At 38.1% G+C, this 14,804-nt stretch overlaps 1 protein-coding gene across 1 annotated transcript in view; it reads right to left on the bottom strand.

Annotated features, from left to right (window-relative positions):
- The window catches only part of Chic1 (cysteine rich hydrophobic domain 1), a 36,589-nt gene extending 27,318 nt beyond the window's left edge, over positions 1-9,271 (bottom strand). The window contains exons 1-2 of the mRNA XM_055592379.1: positions 8,861-9,271; positions 537-591 (exon numbers count right to left, since the gene is read on the bottom strand). Coding sequence (XP_055448354.1) covers positions 537-591; positions 8,861-9,159 — 354 coding nt within the window. The 5' untranslated portion in view covers positions 9,160-9,271. The remainder of the gene's footprint in view (positions 1-536; positions 592-8,860) is intronic.
- Positions 9,272-14,804: the final 5,533 nt, after the last annotated feature.

Raw genomic sequence — 14,804 nt, 5'->3', positions numbered from 1 at the left:
CCTGCAAAGCCTGAATTGTGACCATGAATGCTTGTCTACGCAACAGGACATAGAAAAGTAGTTACTTATTGCTGTGAGTATAATTTTAGAAACTCAATCTGAAAGGAAAAGAATAACATTTAACCAAAAATATGATGGCTTTTGATTGTAATAAATGATGCATACCATATTAACATTTAAAAAATAATAGTGACTCAGTTAAAAAGATAACTTTGGCAATAAAGATTGGAAATTATAGATCTAAATAACAATTACAGCTACCAATGCTAGGTAAAAAAGGCAACACTGGACAAACTGAACAGGTAAACAAACAGTGGCTGACATTAAGGGAGAACAGACACACTAGCTGGCCGGAGGCTGGTAGTCATGGAAACACCATTTAGTCACTATGAGCACAGCTTCCATGCAGGGAGGCCTCCTGTTATTTGGCTTCATTACCCGTGAGAATTACCAGTGAGTCAAAGCATTTGTCATAACATTGAATAAACCATAACGCACTGCATTAGAACTGGCAAATTCGAAGCAAACCCACTTACCTTCCCTGTCAGAACTGACGGAAATTCTGTATCAAACTTGTTGCTCAATCCAAACCTTAAAAACAAAGACAGAACAAAATCTATTCTATTTAGCATGTTTAACCCTTGCTCACAGTAAGTTATAAAGCACGCAGTTTTCTTTTGATCTTCAGGTTTAAAATGTGTCTCAAATATGCACAACTTTATGATGTATGTGCTAGTTAAAACCAAACTTAATGGATTTAAAAAATCCATACATAAATCCTAAAAAAATAACACTAAATCAAACGGATTATGTTCTGAATAAAACTTTACAGGCAGATCTCTGAGTTCGAGGCCAGTCTGGTCTACAGAATGAGTTCTAGGATGGTCAGGGCTACACAAAGACACTCTGTCTTGAAAAAATCAAAACAAAAAGCTGAGCAGTGGTGACACATGTCTTTATTCCCAGCAGAGGCAGGCACATCTCTATGAGTTCGAGGCCAGCCTCATCTACAAAGTGAGTTTCAGGATAAGCCAGGGCTACACAGAGAAACTCCTGTCTCAAAAAAATAAAAACAAACAAAAAAATGGGAAAGAAGTAAAAATATACTTCTTTTACCTTTTTTAATATAGTTTTTATATTTTAGAAGAGGATTCATTTTTCTTTATATTAAAGAATAGTAACTATTATTACTTTTTAGTTCTCACTACTTCTTAACTAGATGTGAATTCGACTTTAGGCAAAAGGATTACATGAATTTTAAAATGTTTTTGGGTGCTAGGATTAAAAGCATGTGCCAGCAGGAATATCAGTGTCCTTGTCCAAAAAAAAAAAAAAAAAATGGGGATGACAGTACGTTTCTTGGAGGCCTTCAACAGTTTGAAGTAACGCACTTAACATATCATGTAGCCTGGGAAGCTAGTCCTTGATGTCTGTGCCTATCGCCTTCCTTTCATGGAGTCCTCAATGTTAGCTTACTTTCTTTTTTGTTTGCCTACAGCCACTGACATAAAACTCTAAGTTATTCTGATATGGGATTGTCTGACATTCAGAAAGTGACTTAAGTCATCCCTAGTCAATTCAACAAGTAGATGAAGAAAGGCCTATAAAATTCCTCTTGATTTTATTACATATTATACTGAACATCCTGAAAGAAAAAAATCTTAGAGGTGGGGCATCTCTTTTCTCAAACTGGTTGGGCAAATAAAAGGCATTTAAAAAGATCTTTGTTATTGTTATTTCGAGACAGGGTTTCTCCTGTAGCCCTGGCTGTCCTAGAACTCACTCTGTAGACCAGGCTGGCCTCAAACTCACAGAGATCAGCCCAATTCTGCCTCCTGAGTGCTGGGATTAAAGCTGTGGGTCACCACACCCAGTTAAAAAGATCTTTTAATTGTCTGAAGAGTAACTGGTCACAACTTATCAAAGTAGAGTTCCAAAGTCTTCATTAATGGGAAGAGGATATTTTTTAAGGAAATATTATAGGTGGATATATATACATATATATCCATTATCTATCTATCTATCTATCTATCTATCTATCTATCTGTCTGTCTGTCTGTCTGTCTGTCTGTCTGTCTGTCTGTCTGTCTATCTATCTATCCATCTATCTATCTCCATATATACACATGGATAAAAGTGCTGAGAGTAAAGGCGTGTGCCACCACTGCCTGGCCTTAGTTTTATTCCTTAAAAACCTCCTTTATGGGGGCTGGAGAGATGGTTCAGAGGTTAAGAGCACTCACTGTTCTTCCAAAGGTCCTGAGTTCAATTCCCAGCAACTTCATGGTGGCTCATAACCATCTATAGTAAGATCTGGTGTGCAGGCAGAATGTTGTATAAAAAAACAACAACAACAAAAAAACCCCTCCTTTATGAGCAACATATAGCTATCTCTTGGTATCTGTGGGAGCTTGGTTCTGAGTGCCACATTGGATAAAATAAAATCCTTGGAGACTTAAGTCCCTTACACTAATTTTTATTAAACTGTAATATTTATTTGATTTTATTATGCATATATTTTGCCCACATGTGTGCCTGTGCACCATGTGCATGCCTGGTACCCTTGAAGGTCAGAAAAGGGCGTCGAATCTCCTGGAGTTAGAGTTACTGGTGGTTATGAGCATCCATGTGAGTACTGGGAGCGGAATCTGAACTCCATTCTGAATCACTACATTCTGAAATAATACATGTAGTGAACTCTACATTACAGTACTAAGGCAAAGTTGTTTGTAAGAACAGCAAGTGCTCTTAACTGCTGAGCCATCTCTGCAGCCCCAAGTTCCTTATATCAAAATGGCATATAGTATTTGCATGTAACCCATGTACCTCCTTCCGTATTCTTTACAGCATTCTAGTAATAGCTAATGCAATTGCTATGCAAATCATTGTTATATTATATTGCTTAAAAAGTAACAAAAAGAAAATGTCCATATACGCTCAATGTAGATGGTAAATTTTTTTCAAGATATTTTTGAACTGCAAATAGTTGGATCTGTACAAAACCTATGAGTATGGAGGGTAAACTATTTATCTATACCATAAAATATACAGAAGCTGGCATAGTGGTATATACCTATAGTTCCAGGATGACGTAGGACAGGGAGTTCAAGACCAACCTGGGCTACAAGAGTGAGTTCAAGGTTAACCTGGACAATATATTGAGGATCCATCTCAAAAACCAAACACCAAAGCCTAGGGAAAAGCAAACCAGATCCACTACTCTCATAATTTTGGCTAACAAGGAATAGCCATCCCGTTCTCCCTTAACAGGGATTTCTTTCTTAATTTTGTTTTCTTTGTTTAACACTGAGGACATAAAAACAGTGCTTAATTCAAATTACCTTAATTCTGGGGGTTTCACTGAGTAGCTACAAATAAAATACTGAAATAACTGTGGCTTAATAAATACATTTTCTCTGTTTCATAAGCAAACCATGAACTTAAGGAAGTGTCTCTACCAAGGTTACACAAATGCATCTATTCATTACTCATCAGTGATAGGCATTAGCCAAGATGTGGCACTCTTTTGCATTAGACAAAGAGGCACTTGGGAACTCCTCATAAAGTCATTTTATTGACTTTATTAAATATAGTGTCTATTATGTGTTTGAAGTTGACCAAGCTGGTGGTTGTCAATGATTTCATTTTCTTTAAGTGTTTTCAATGCCCCTACATTTTATTTTCTTGGAACAATTCTTTGGATTATAGGAAATGGAGGCAAAAAAAGGATGGATCCGTTTCTTTATTTTTCCCTTCCTCCCTATACACTTGCTTTTCATTCTTGTAAAAATGACTGTTTTCAACCATGTAAGACCTTGCATAAATGAAAGCTCATGTGGTCAGGTTAAGTATCGGTTCAGTCAAATTCTCCGTTTGCTACAAAGCTATGTACTTAATAATACTGATGCTAAAGTACAGGTAGTCAACTCTATTGTACTAAGGCAATGGAAAATGATGCCATAAAATACAGAAGCTTTTTTTTTTTTTTTTTTTGAAGATTCTACTTAGATCTCCTTAATCTTTCTTACCAGATTACACAATGGCTTAAAGCTTTGCAAAATAGTTACCTGATTGTTTTCAATGTTGGGGATTGAACCTGGGCCTTGCTCCTTCTAGGCAAACCCTTTCTTTGAACCCAAATATTCACCTTCCATAAAGTCAGATTAACAATGAGTCACTGTAATTTCTCAATGACAGGTAAGAGAATGGTATGCCATTCTTTGTCTGTGAAGTGTCTCTAAATTTGTTTAGAAAAGTACTGTTTATAAATTTAACTGTTTTGATTCTATATCTAATGAGACTCCCTGAAAACTGGTAATCCAGCAATTATCTCAACTAACTTCCATATAGGAACTCTAGCAAGGGCCGATATCCACATTTTAAGTAATAAGAGTATGGTCATATTTATAAACACAAAGAAAAAAAAATCTCATCACAGCTGTTTTCTGTATTTCAATACACCATGCCCCAATATTTATCCTAAAAAAAAGTATAACTCATACATACAGTATTTCTGAAATACTTCATACTTGCAAGTGACATTCATTATGTTGTTTCTAATAGTCTCAAATCTGTGGGAGTTAATTTAGGAATTTTTTTTTTTTTAAATAGGGTTTCAATATGTAGACTAGGCTGGCTTCTAACTCACAGAGATACACTTGCCTTTGCCTCCCAGTGCTGAATTAAAGCTGTGCACCACCACGCCTGGCTTCACTCTGCTTCTTGTGCTATTACAATTCATTTCATATTAACATTAATATTTTGTTAAAATCACCAGAAGTCCAAAATACTAAGATGATAAAAGTGAATGGAGAACCCTGGTACACAGGGGTTAACTTAACAGAGCTTCATAGAGGAATGTTGATTCCATCAGCTGGAGATTATCATAATCCAGCACTGGGATTATGATAATATCACAGCTATGTAAATTCTCTTTACAGCATGATTCAACAACCTAGCATTTGTTGAGGGCCTATAATATAGTTTGCATAACAATGGGCATAGACTATCACTAAAATGAACCAACATTCATTGAACTTACTTAAACAGGTGTTATGGTAGGCACTGAAGATTCAAAGGGAATGAAAGATGGTTCTTGTTGTAGCTTACAATTTAGCAAGGGCAAAGAAGTGATTGCAAATGGTAACACTGGGATAGTTACGATGAAAGAAGCTGTGTATTGGCATTTAGAATGGAGGCACTAGCTTGAACAGACATATAAGACAAGAAATAACATGTTATGATGAGTAGCATACAAGCAGCAAAGGACATGGAAGGAGACAATGGAGATAGGTTAAGTCTAGTTCTGTATGCTACGTTCCAGAGCTTGGACTCTACCCTGATAATGAAGCAGAAACCAGGCTAATCTTAAGAAGGAGAGCAGTTCAATTAGATTTGTGCTTCTGGTGTTTTAATCAAGCAACAGGCTGAATGAAAAATACATGTCAGGCAAATAAACTATTATAAAACTATGTATACTCTCAGTCTCTGACCATGGTAATCTCACTGAGACCAGATTCTTCACAGTTAAGGTGGCAGAATCCAGATCAGAGGAAGTAAATATGGCATCTGCATGTACTTTTAAGAAATTTGGAAAAGGAAGAGAGATTAGATAGCAGCTAATGGGGATGTGGGTATCAGAAGATTTTTGTCTTAGAAGGATTGAATATAATTACAGAACAATCTAGATTCTAGAGGCAATCAAAGAGAGGCGCTATTGGTTATGGTACAAAACCTTGAGAGGAGGCTAGAAAAGAAGGGTGTGGAAGGCAGAAGAGAAGAGTTTTAGATAAGGAGCGGGACTCCTTGAATTCTGAGGTTGGGAGAACTTGGATCTAATTATAATCCAATGCAGGTTTGCAGCAGTACAATGACACGATTAACTGGAATTTTAAGAAAATTAGTTTGGCACAAGCATGCACGATGAAATTGGGAGAGGCAGCAGACTGTGCCTATAATTCAAGAAGGAGATGATGGCAACTCAAACAACAGTAGTGCCAAGTAGAAATTGAGAAAATGAAATATCTAAGCAAATTTCCAAATCTATGATGACATAATTCTGGGAAAATCGGACATAGGGCAATTCAAGGAGAAGAGTCAAAACGACTCAAAGATTTCAAATATTACCCTGGGAGAGTAGAATTTTGGTGTCACTACTACAAATGTGGCAACTGGAAATACAACCCAAGAGAGGAAAAATGCTGAGTTTAAGATATACTGAGTTAGAATCAGGTTAAGCATATCTATTGCCTTAAATATTTATATCTTACTCACGGTGAAAAGCTACAACATACTTCTTCCTCTTAAAAAATCCAGTTGATGGTAACAGCTCTAAAATTTAAACTTTGAATAGAAGTAAAATCTTCTATAGGTGAAGACTGCGCAGAGAACAGAAAACAGTCAGCATATAAGAGAACAAGAAATAGTTCACTCCCATAAGTAGGTATAAGGCCAGGGGTGTAGCTCAATGATACAGCACTCGCCTGAAGGCACAATGCTACAGTTTGAGTTTCATCACCACAAAACCCAAGAAAACCAATCCAACATGTAGTTTAGAGCAGTGAAGATATGCCATGAAATGTAATTTTTTTCTAGACATGTCAGAAAAAAGAGAAACAATTGGATACTTTAGATGTATCAAATTAAGATTATTTCTTAAAAAATTAATTCATTTGACATATGGAAGGTTCTGTTATTATAGTTCATGTCTCAGATCCCAACCAAACATTTTTATTAACAACAGGGCCCCACTCTGTAATCCAAGTTGGCCTGGAAACCATTATGTGACCCAGGTTGGCCTTGAACTCATAGCACTCTCCCTGTCTTAGTCTCTCAAATGATGGCATCACAGGCATGAACCACCATGCCTGGTTTTTAGCACACCTTCAAAGCAGTTAATCTTTTACTTAAACTGTTAGATATTTAGCATCAAATGTTCTTCCTAAATGAGAATATGTATAGAATAAAATGAAATAATTTTCCAAACTATGTTCATCTCTAGTTATTTAAGTATTGGTTTATGCTTTTCAGACTTTCCTTCAAACAATAAATACCAAGACACTACCAGTGCTATCTATTTACACTTAACTCCAGAAGTTTTTAACTGAGGCTGAGGGGTGGCCCAGGGAATTACACCTATAAGGGACTAGACACAACAAATCTCAGTGTTCCATTTTAAATGAAGAAAGGAAATTGGTTGTGTGGAGAACAGAATGGAGCCACAAGGAAGTTTTAGAGAACTTAAATTATGCTTTCTTGCTATGTACTCATTGTTTGAATTTCAGAAAAAATAATGGGGAATTTGGAACATAAAATTATGGATCAGCATATAGCATATCTTTTTCTCTGTTTGGTCATGTAAAATAAGCTGCATAAAAGGAACTCTGGGCACCAGAATCATAATTAGTTTGAATAATGGTCTACCTAGTGACAAAAGGAATGGAGGTAAAACAGTGCAGTGCACCTAAACATTGCAGGTTATCTGAAAAAAATCATAGATGGAGAAAACCTATTTTAAAATTATCTAATAAAAAACAAGGCCTACAATTCTCCCCAAGGTTTCCACAACTGAAAAATATTTGTTAATACATCAATTTGATGATCTAAAAAGTGTATTACAGTTAAAATAGTTAACATGCTAATAATTAAAAGATAACATGATTGAGGATTTGGTACATAATGTGTGATTTCATGCAAGCACTCAATTGAGTCAAAGGAACTATGTGGGCCAAGATCAAAATTAAAGATAGTCTGACATGATGAGAAGGAAGAAATGTGGTTTGAAAACAAAGTGAAAGACACCTCGTTGAGAACATGAGCACAACAGCATATTCATAATTTCAAGTATTTACAATTTAAGCAAATCAAAATGAGGAAACACTCTTCAAAGCCCAGAGATAATTTTGTCTTCTTTTGCTGTACAACCAAGATGATAATGAAGTCTTTGCACACTTTATTTTTCAAAGATGATAGAGGGTTTCAATTTAAAAGAATCCATCCTGGATGAATTTTAAAGAAATCATCTTCAATTCATCAAGGGTTAATTTCTCTACATATTTAATGTTTGTATATTTAGTGTTTGGACACAGAAGATACCCTGTAGACATCTTAAATTATTTCAGAGCCAAAGGGGTTTAGAAACCACACAGTCCAAACCCTTCATTTTGGAGATGGGAAACCCAAGGCCTGGAAGTAAGAATCAACTGACCAAGGTCATAGGCCAGTGGGAAGAGAAACTGAGAATAGCAACCAAGACCTCTCACTCAGTATCCATTGCTCTTTCTACTTTGCATAGATTCCTATCAACCTGAACCTCTCAGGATCTGATACTAAAGGGACGTCAGAGTAGTGTGTTCAACAGAGAAAGGATGACGATATTCATTCATAAGCATTAGGTAGGAGGAATGGATGGATAAATATGTGGGTGGACGAATATTTATATTATTCACAGAATGCATCACATTTTTGTTTTGAAGAATCCAAACGTAGATCTTTTCACGTCACAGCAGTCACCGTTTTCCACCATCCATCAGTCTTGGCAGCAGAGAAGCCTAGTGCATCCTGCAGTTTAGACTATTCACTGCCAGCACGCGAACAAGCGGATCACCCCTACTCCACTGTTTCTGGCTCTCCACCCCGCAACGACATGTCCTACACTCTTTCCTCGGGGTCGATACAGCAATCTCCCCACTTGTTTTATACGACACCTATTCAACCTGCGGTTTCATCATTTAGACCAGGTGTCCTTTGCTAACAGTACGTCTCAGTCAACCCTCCCCCACTCCGCAGGCCCCTCAATGCCCTTCTCATTCGTCTGTCACCAAATCTCAGCTCCTGCAAGCCCCCGGTCCCAATCACTTACACAGTGATGTGGCCAGCGCCGCGCACCAACACAGGGTCTGGGGCATATCTCCGCAGATGCTCCTCGCTCACTACCCGAGGCGGGGGCGTCACCTCCTCCTCCTCCTCTTCTTCTTCTTCTTCCTCCTCCTCCTCTTCCTCCTCTTCTTCCTCCTCCTCGTCTTCCTCGTCCTCATCGGGCCCAGATACGGACGAAGACGACGAGGACGACGACGACGACGATGTTGCTGCCTCTTCTTCCTCCTCCTCCAGTTCCGAGATGGTGTCGAACTCCGCCATGTTGGGCAGCAGGATGCTCATCACGTGACCTCGCGATCACCGCCACTCTCCGGGAGAAGAGTTTGAACCTGTGGAGCTGCTGGGAGAGGAGGGGGAACAGACTGAAGAGAAAGAGGAGGGGTTAGGGAAAGCACTTGAGGAGACGCGCCTGCGTGTTGGGCAGACAGCGCGGGGGTTGGAGGTGGGGGCGTGGGGGCCCAGGGAGTAAATTCAGTGTACGCTTGCGCGCCTCCAAGGGGAGCGGGCCGGTGGAGGTGAACTTCAGGGAGTTCCCGAGGTCCGGTCTGCGGGGGCTGATTTTCATACTGCGTTTTGGACAACAGTCTCTTGTACACAGGGGACATACATTCTCGTTTTAGTGTCTGTTAATTAATGCGGGATATATTTACCTCTATGCAGGCAGGGATAGCAAATTCTATAAAAGCGAGTTTAGGACTTTGTCCAAAATATCTAAAGGTACACATATGTCAATCCCCTGTATAGAGGCTGTTAAATCCTGAGAAAAGGGTAAACATTTTTATTAACATTTTACAAAAGAAGAAACTCGCAATTTCTTATGCTGAACGTTACTTTGGGGACTTGCTAAGTATCACAGACTGTGCTAAGTGCTCTGTTACATGTATCATTAAATCTCCACAACCCTATGAGGGGTGTACCATATGGATTCTCTTATCACACAAGGGGAATATAGATACAAAGAGAATCTAGAATACAAAGTTGTCCAAGGTCATAGAGCTAGTAAATGATATATGAGCTTTTAAATTCGGAGTCTCTTCTGACTCCCAAAGCCCTGTACTGTTAGCCAAACAGCTACAGTGCCTAAAGTTGCTTGGAAAGGCTGGGTGGAGTGGTTCATTTTGGTTAGTTCTTATGAATAAGAATCTGCAGGTTTGGTATTGAGGTTTTGAAGCCGGACATAGTGGCACATGCCTCTAACTCCAGCACTTGGGAGGCAGAGGCAGGAAAATCGTTGAGGAAGGCTAGCCTAGTCTACAGAGCTAGTTCTAGGACACCTAAGGCCACACAGAAGCCATATCTGGGGGGGACTGGGAATATATATATATATATATTTATGGAGATATATGAAGAGAGAGAGAGAGAAGTTGGGGTTTTGAGGAGCAGAGCTGGAGAGTATGTAGAGAAAGCATGCCAATTTAGACACACCAAGCTATAGTCTTTCAAATACCATAGCTCAGTTAATTCAGTCTTGTGAGGTAGGCATCTTTATATGTCTTTTATAGCTGAAGAACTGATGGGCTGAAGAGATGGTTCAACAGTTAAGAGCACTGGCTGATCTTCCAATGAGCTCTGGTTTGGTTTCCAGCACCCACAACTGTCTTTTGATTTAGTTCCAGGGATCTGACACCATCACACAGTTATACATGTAGGCATAACAGCGATGTACATAAAGGAAAAAAAAGAAAATCATTTTTAAAATGAGAAGCTAAGTGTCAGAAAATTTAAATTCAGGTCTGTAATGACTTTTTCTCCATTTTTTTCTTATTTCAAACATTCTACCTCATCTGTAAAACACTAAAATACAGAGATCACCTATTTTGAGTTTCTAGGTAAGGTACCAAACTGGTTCATATCTGGCAGCAGCACAGACTTTGTGCAATTAAGACTATAAGGTTGTGCAGATGCTCTGGAATAGAATGAATATGGTGATCCTCTATATCAGAACCAGTTTCCCTTTGCCTTCCGCTGCACTAGAGCTTTCATTTTGATTAAACAGTGTGATTGGAAAAACAGACAGAACCTGGAATTTACAATGAGCCTTGCACTAGCAGCATACTGGTAATAAGCAAAATATTTACATCTGTGAGGAGGTGAGAAATCTGTTCTAGTAGACAGATTGTTCAAATATCAAGAAATTGGTCTTCTTAATATTTTTCTAGTATATTCAATAGCTTGGGTATTTTGGAATTGAAAAGTAAACTGTAACGTTATCTATAAGGAACAAATGTAACTTTTGTTGTATAAAGAGCTTTGCTTTAGCCAGAGATTAGGATAAAAGATAGAATCTTAATATATTTCATAGTAATCATTGCTTTTCCTGGTGCTATTATTAAACGTGTTATATCAACAATAAGAGTGAATGACCCTAGACCTCAGATCAAATTCAATATTCTGCTCCCATTCTCCTTAAAAAGCAAAACAAAATCACAGAGGAGATTAAATATTTCCCAAACATCTTATGTATAAAGAAAGAGGCCAATAAGTCAATATCTAGAGGGAACAGTAGTATTTTGCTGATTGCTGCTCCAGTGTTAGCTTCTGCCTTTTATCACTCAAAGTTAGTATAGGAAGGAATATTTGACAGAAACGGAAAGGAGCAAGAGTTGGATTTTGTGATGAATTCAATAAGACATTGGAACCATTGAAAAAGTAGGCAATAGTGTGTTGGGGAGATGGAAAAGAAGAAAGGAAAGAAGGGTGGGGCAAATGCTACCATGAGTTGCAAAGCGAAGAGTGCAGAGATGTAGTTGAGTTGGTAGAATGCTTGCATGTCATGAAGGAAAACCCAAGTTCTAATTTCCAGCACGGAACAAACTTGGAATGGTGGTACACATTTGTAGTCCTGGAAGTAGGGAGCTGGAGGCAGGAGGATCAGAAATTCAAGGTCATCCTTGTAAATATGAGCTCATGCTGGGACACTGAGACACTATCTCAAACAAAACAAAACAAAACAAAACAAAACAAAACAAACTAAACAAATTGGAAAGAGGCCACTGACATCTAGTCAGAAGTCAAAAGGACCAAATAGTTTAGAGGACTGCCTCACTTGACCAAGTGTGCCAGTACAGTCAGATCAGCTCATCTGTTTTCCTGCATGTACTCTGTGCTAAAAAACATATGTGTTTACAAAGGTAATCAGTTCTGCTGAACAACAGGAGGAATTTTAGATTGGGAAAGCAGAGAAAAACACATTTTGTGTATCGACTGCCGGTGAACACATGAAGCATAATGGTTTTTAAAAGATAAGTTAGCTTTCAGGCTAGCAAATTGAGGAGTGGATAGAGAGGAAAGCAGGTGGTAGAAGGTTTTGTTTACCTAATGTGCAAAGGAGGTCATGAGGTTAATTCTCTCAGCTAATAGATGGAGGCCTGAGGCACAGAATCTCAGGTTTAATGGTCTGAGAGGGTTTCACTGTTTTAAAAGATAGCTTTCTTTATTTGTTAAAGTATGCAATTGAATGGTTAGTCAATTTACAGAATTGTGCAGTCATCACCACAAACTAATTCTAGAATATTTCTGTTGCCTCGTTTTTAATATTCTCTGCCCTCAGTTCTCATCTCCAATCCTATGCAACTATCAATCTGTGTTGTGAGCTAGTTCTTCTTTAGCAGAGCTTTTCAAGTAAATTCTATTATAAAATATGTTGGCGCTGACACCTTTTGTTTAGTGTGTCTATGAGGTTTATCATATTGTGTCATTTATTAAGACTTCATTTGTAGGGCTGGAGAGATGGCTCAGTGGTTAAGAGCACTGTCTGTTTTTCCAAAGGACATAGGTTTAATTCCCAGCACCCACATGGCAGCTCACAACTATCTGTAACCCCAATTCCAAGAGATCTGACACCTTCACACTTATGCACATAAAACATTAAATAAATTATTTTTAAAAAGACTTCATTCCTTTTAATAGACAGATAGTATTTCATTGTTGCAGTATATTACATTTTGATTATCCATTTACCTGGTGATGATATTTGGATTCCTTTCATCTTTTGTATATTGTGAAAATACCACTATGGACATTCATGTCTCTGTAAAACATGTTTTAATTCTTTCTTGCATAGATATGTATAAATGGAATTCTGGGCCATATACTTAAGACTGGTGAACTTTGGGACTGGAGAGATGGCTCACAGGTTAAGAGCACATATTGCTCTTTTGTAAGATCTGAATTTGGTTCCCAACACCGATTATTTGGGCAGTGCATATCCTATAATTTCAACTCCAGCAGATTAGATGCCTCTAGCCTCGGCAGACGCCTGCACACGTGCACACACAGTTAATGATAAACAAAAAGATACTTTTAACTAAAGATTGTGTTGAACTTAATAAAGCTGTTGAAAAGCCTTTAATTGAACTTAATAAAGCTGTTGAAAATGCCTTTAATTCCAGCCCTCAGGGAAGCAGAGGCAAGTGGGTGTCTGTGAGTTCGAGGCCAGCCTGATCTGCAAAGTGAGTTCCAGGATAGCCAAGGCTACACACAGAAGCCCTGTCTCAAGAATCCAAAAATAAATAAATAAAGACATAAATAAATAAATAATCAGTTGAAGTATTTTTCCAGAGCGGTTCTATCAGTTGATATTCTGATGAGTTATTCTGTGCCTTTTTGACCATAGCTTCTCTGACTTTAAAATGATTTATTTAAAACAACTCAATTGCCACCACCATTTATAAATATGACAGGTATTTATTAATATTTTTGCTTACTGTTCCTTCTTTGTTAATGATATTGTAAGGTATTTGACTTTTTTTTTGTCTTTCATATTTAGCTTTTGCTTTATGTTCTCTTTTGTGTCTTTGTTTTTTTTTGTTTTTTGTTTTTTTTTTCCTTAACCATGCTGGGGATGGAAGCCAGGACCTTGCACACACTGAGATAAGTGCTCAAACACTGCGCCACTCCTTCCACAACTCCTGTGCTTGTTCATCAGGCTCCTTGGCAATAACTTACCTTACTTTTCTTGATTTGACCAAATATTGATCTTACTTTCATTCCTGAAATGTCTTTTTAGTAGGTGCTTAATTTTGGACAATAGTTTCAGCATTTGAAAAAGGTTATGCCACTTGTTTCATATGCCCGGGTGTTTTAATTAAAGAACAATCTCTTATTTTTTTGAGTTGTCAATGATATTTTATTTGCTGGATGCGTTAAAGATTTTTCTTTGCTGTTAATATTTGAAAATTTAATTATTAGGTAGTTTTGTGTGGATTTATTTGTCTTTCTAATTTAAGCCTTCTCCTTCTCTTACCCTTTTCTTGAGACATGGTTTCTTTGTGTAGCTGTGGTTGTCCTGGAACTCATTCTGCAGACCAGGCTGGTCTCGAACTCACAGAGACCCACCTGCCTCTGCCTCCTGAATGTTGAGATTCAAGTCCTGTAGCACTATACCCAGTTTAATCAGTTGTTTTCAAGTAAATTTGAGTGTCCTCATATTACCTCATGGGAGCCAGGACACTCTGAGCTTTCTCTTTTGACTGATGTCTGCTGGCTCTGCTCCCTTGGGCAAAGCAAAACTGCCGCATCATTGCATGACTCCCTGTTAGAGGTGAAAGTCCACTTTTCCCCTTGACTTTATTGACGCTCAAATAGGGGTACTAAGACCTGCTGGATGAGGTAAGAACGTGGGCTTCTTATGTCATTTGCACTAATCCTGAAGATAGAAATGCCTTGCAGTTGCTGAGTGGAGAAGTCCTGGCTGTCCTGTTTGGCCTTCTTTTTCATGATTTTTGTTGTTGTTTTGTCACTTCAAAAGTATAGATGTCAAAGCAACAAACTTGGCCTTGCTGTGAAGATGAAGGTGGAACTGGAGTTCTTTTCCGTGCTGTTAATACTTACTATACAGGTCATCAACCATCTAAATGTTTTCCAGTTAGCTATGCTATTCCTTTTCTAGTCTTTTTGGCTAGAGAGAACTGAGCTGGGGGTAAGTT

Source organism: Psammomys obesus, unplaced genomic scaffold, assembly GCF_907164565.1.
Source record: "Psammomys obesus unplaced genomic scaffold, mPsaObe1.curated_primary_1811, whole genome shotgun sequence".
Taxonomy (NCBI): Eukaryota; Metazoa; Chordata; class Mammalia; order Rodentia; family Muridae; genus Psammomys; species Psammomys obesus.
Note: the sequence above shows the minus strand (reverse complement) of the source record. Positions and strands in the feature narration are given on the sequence as shown.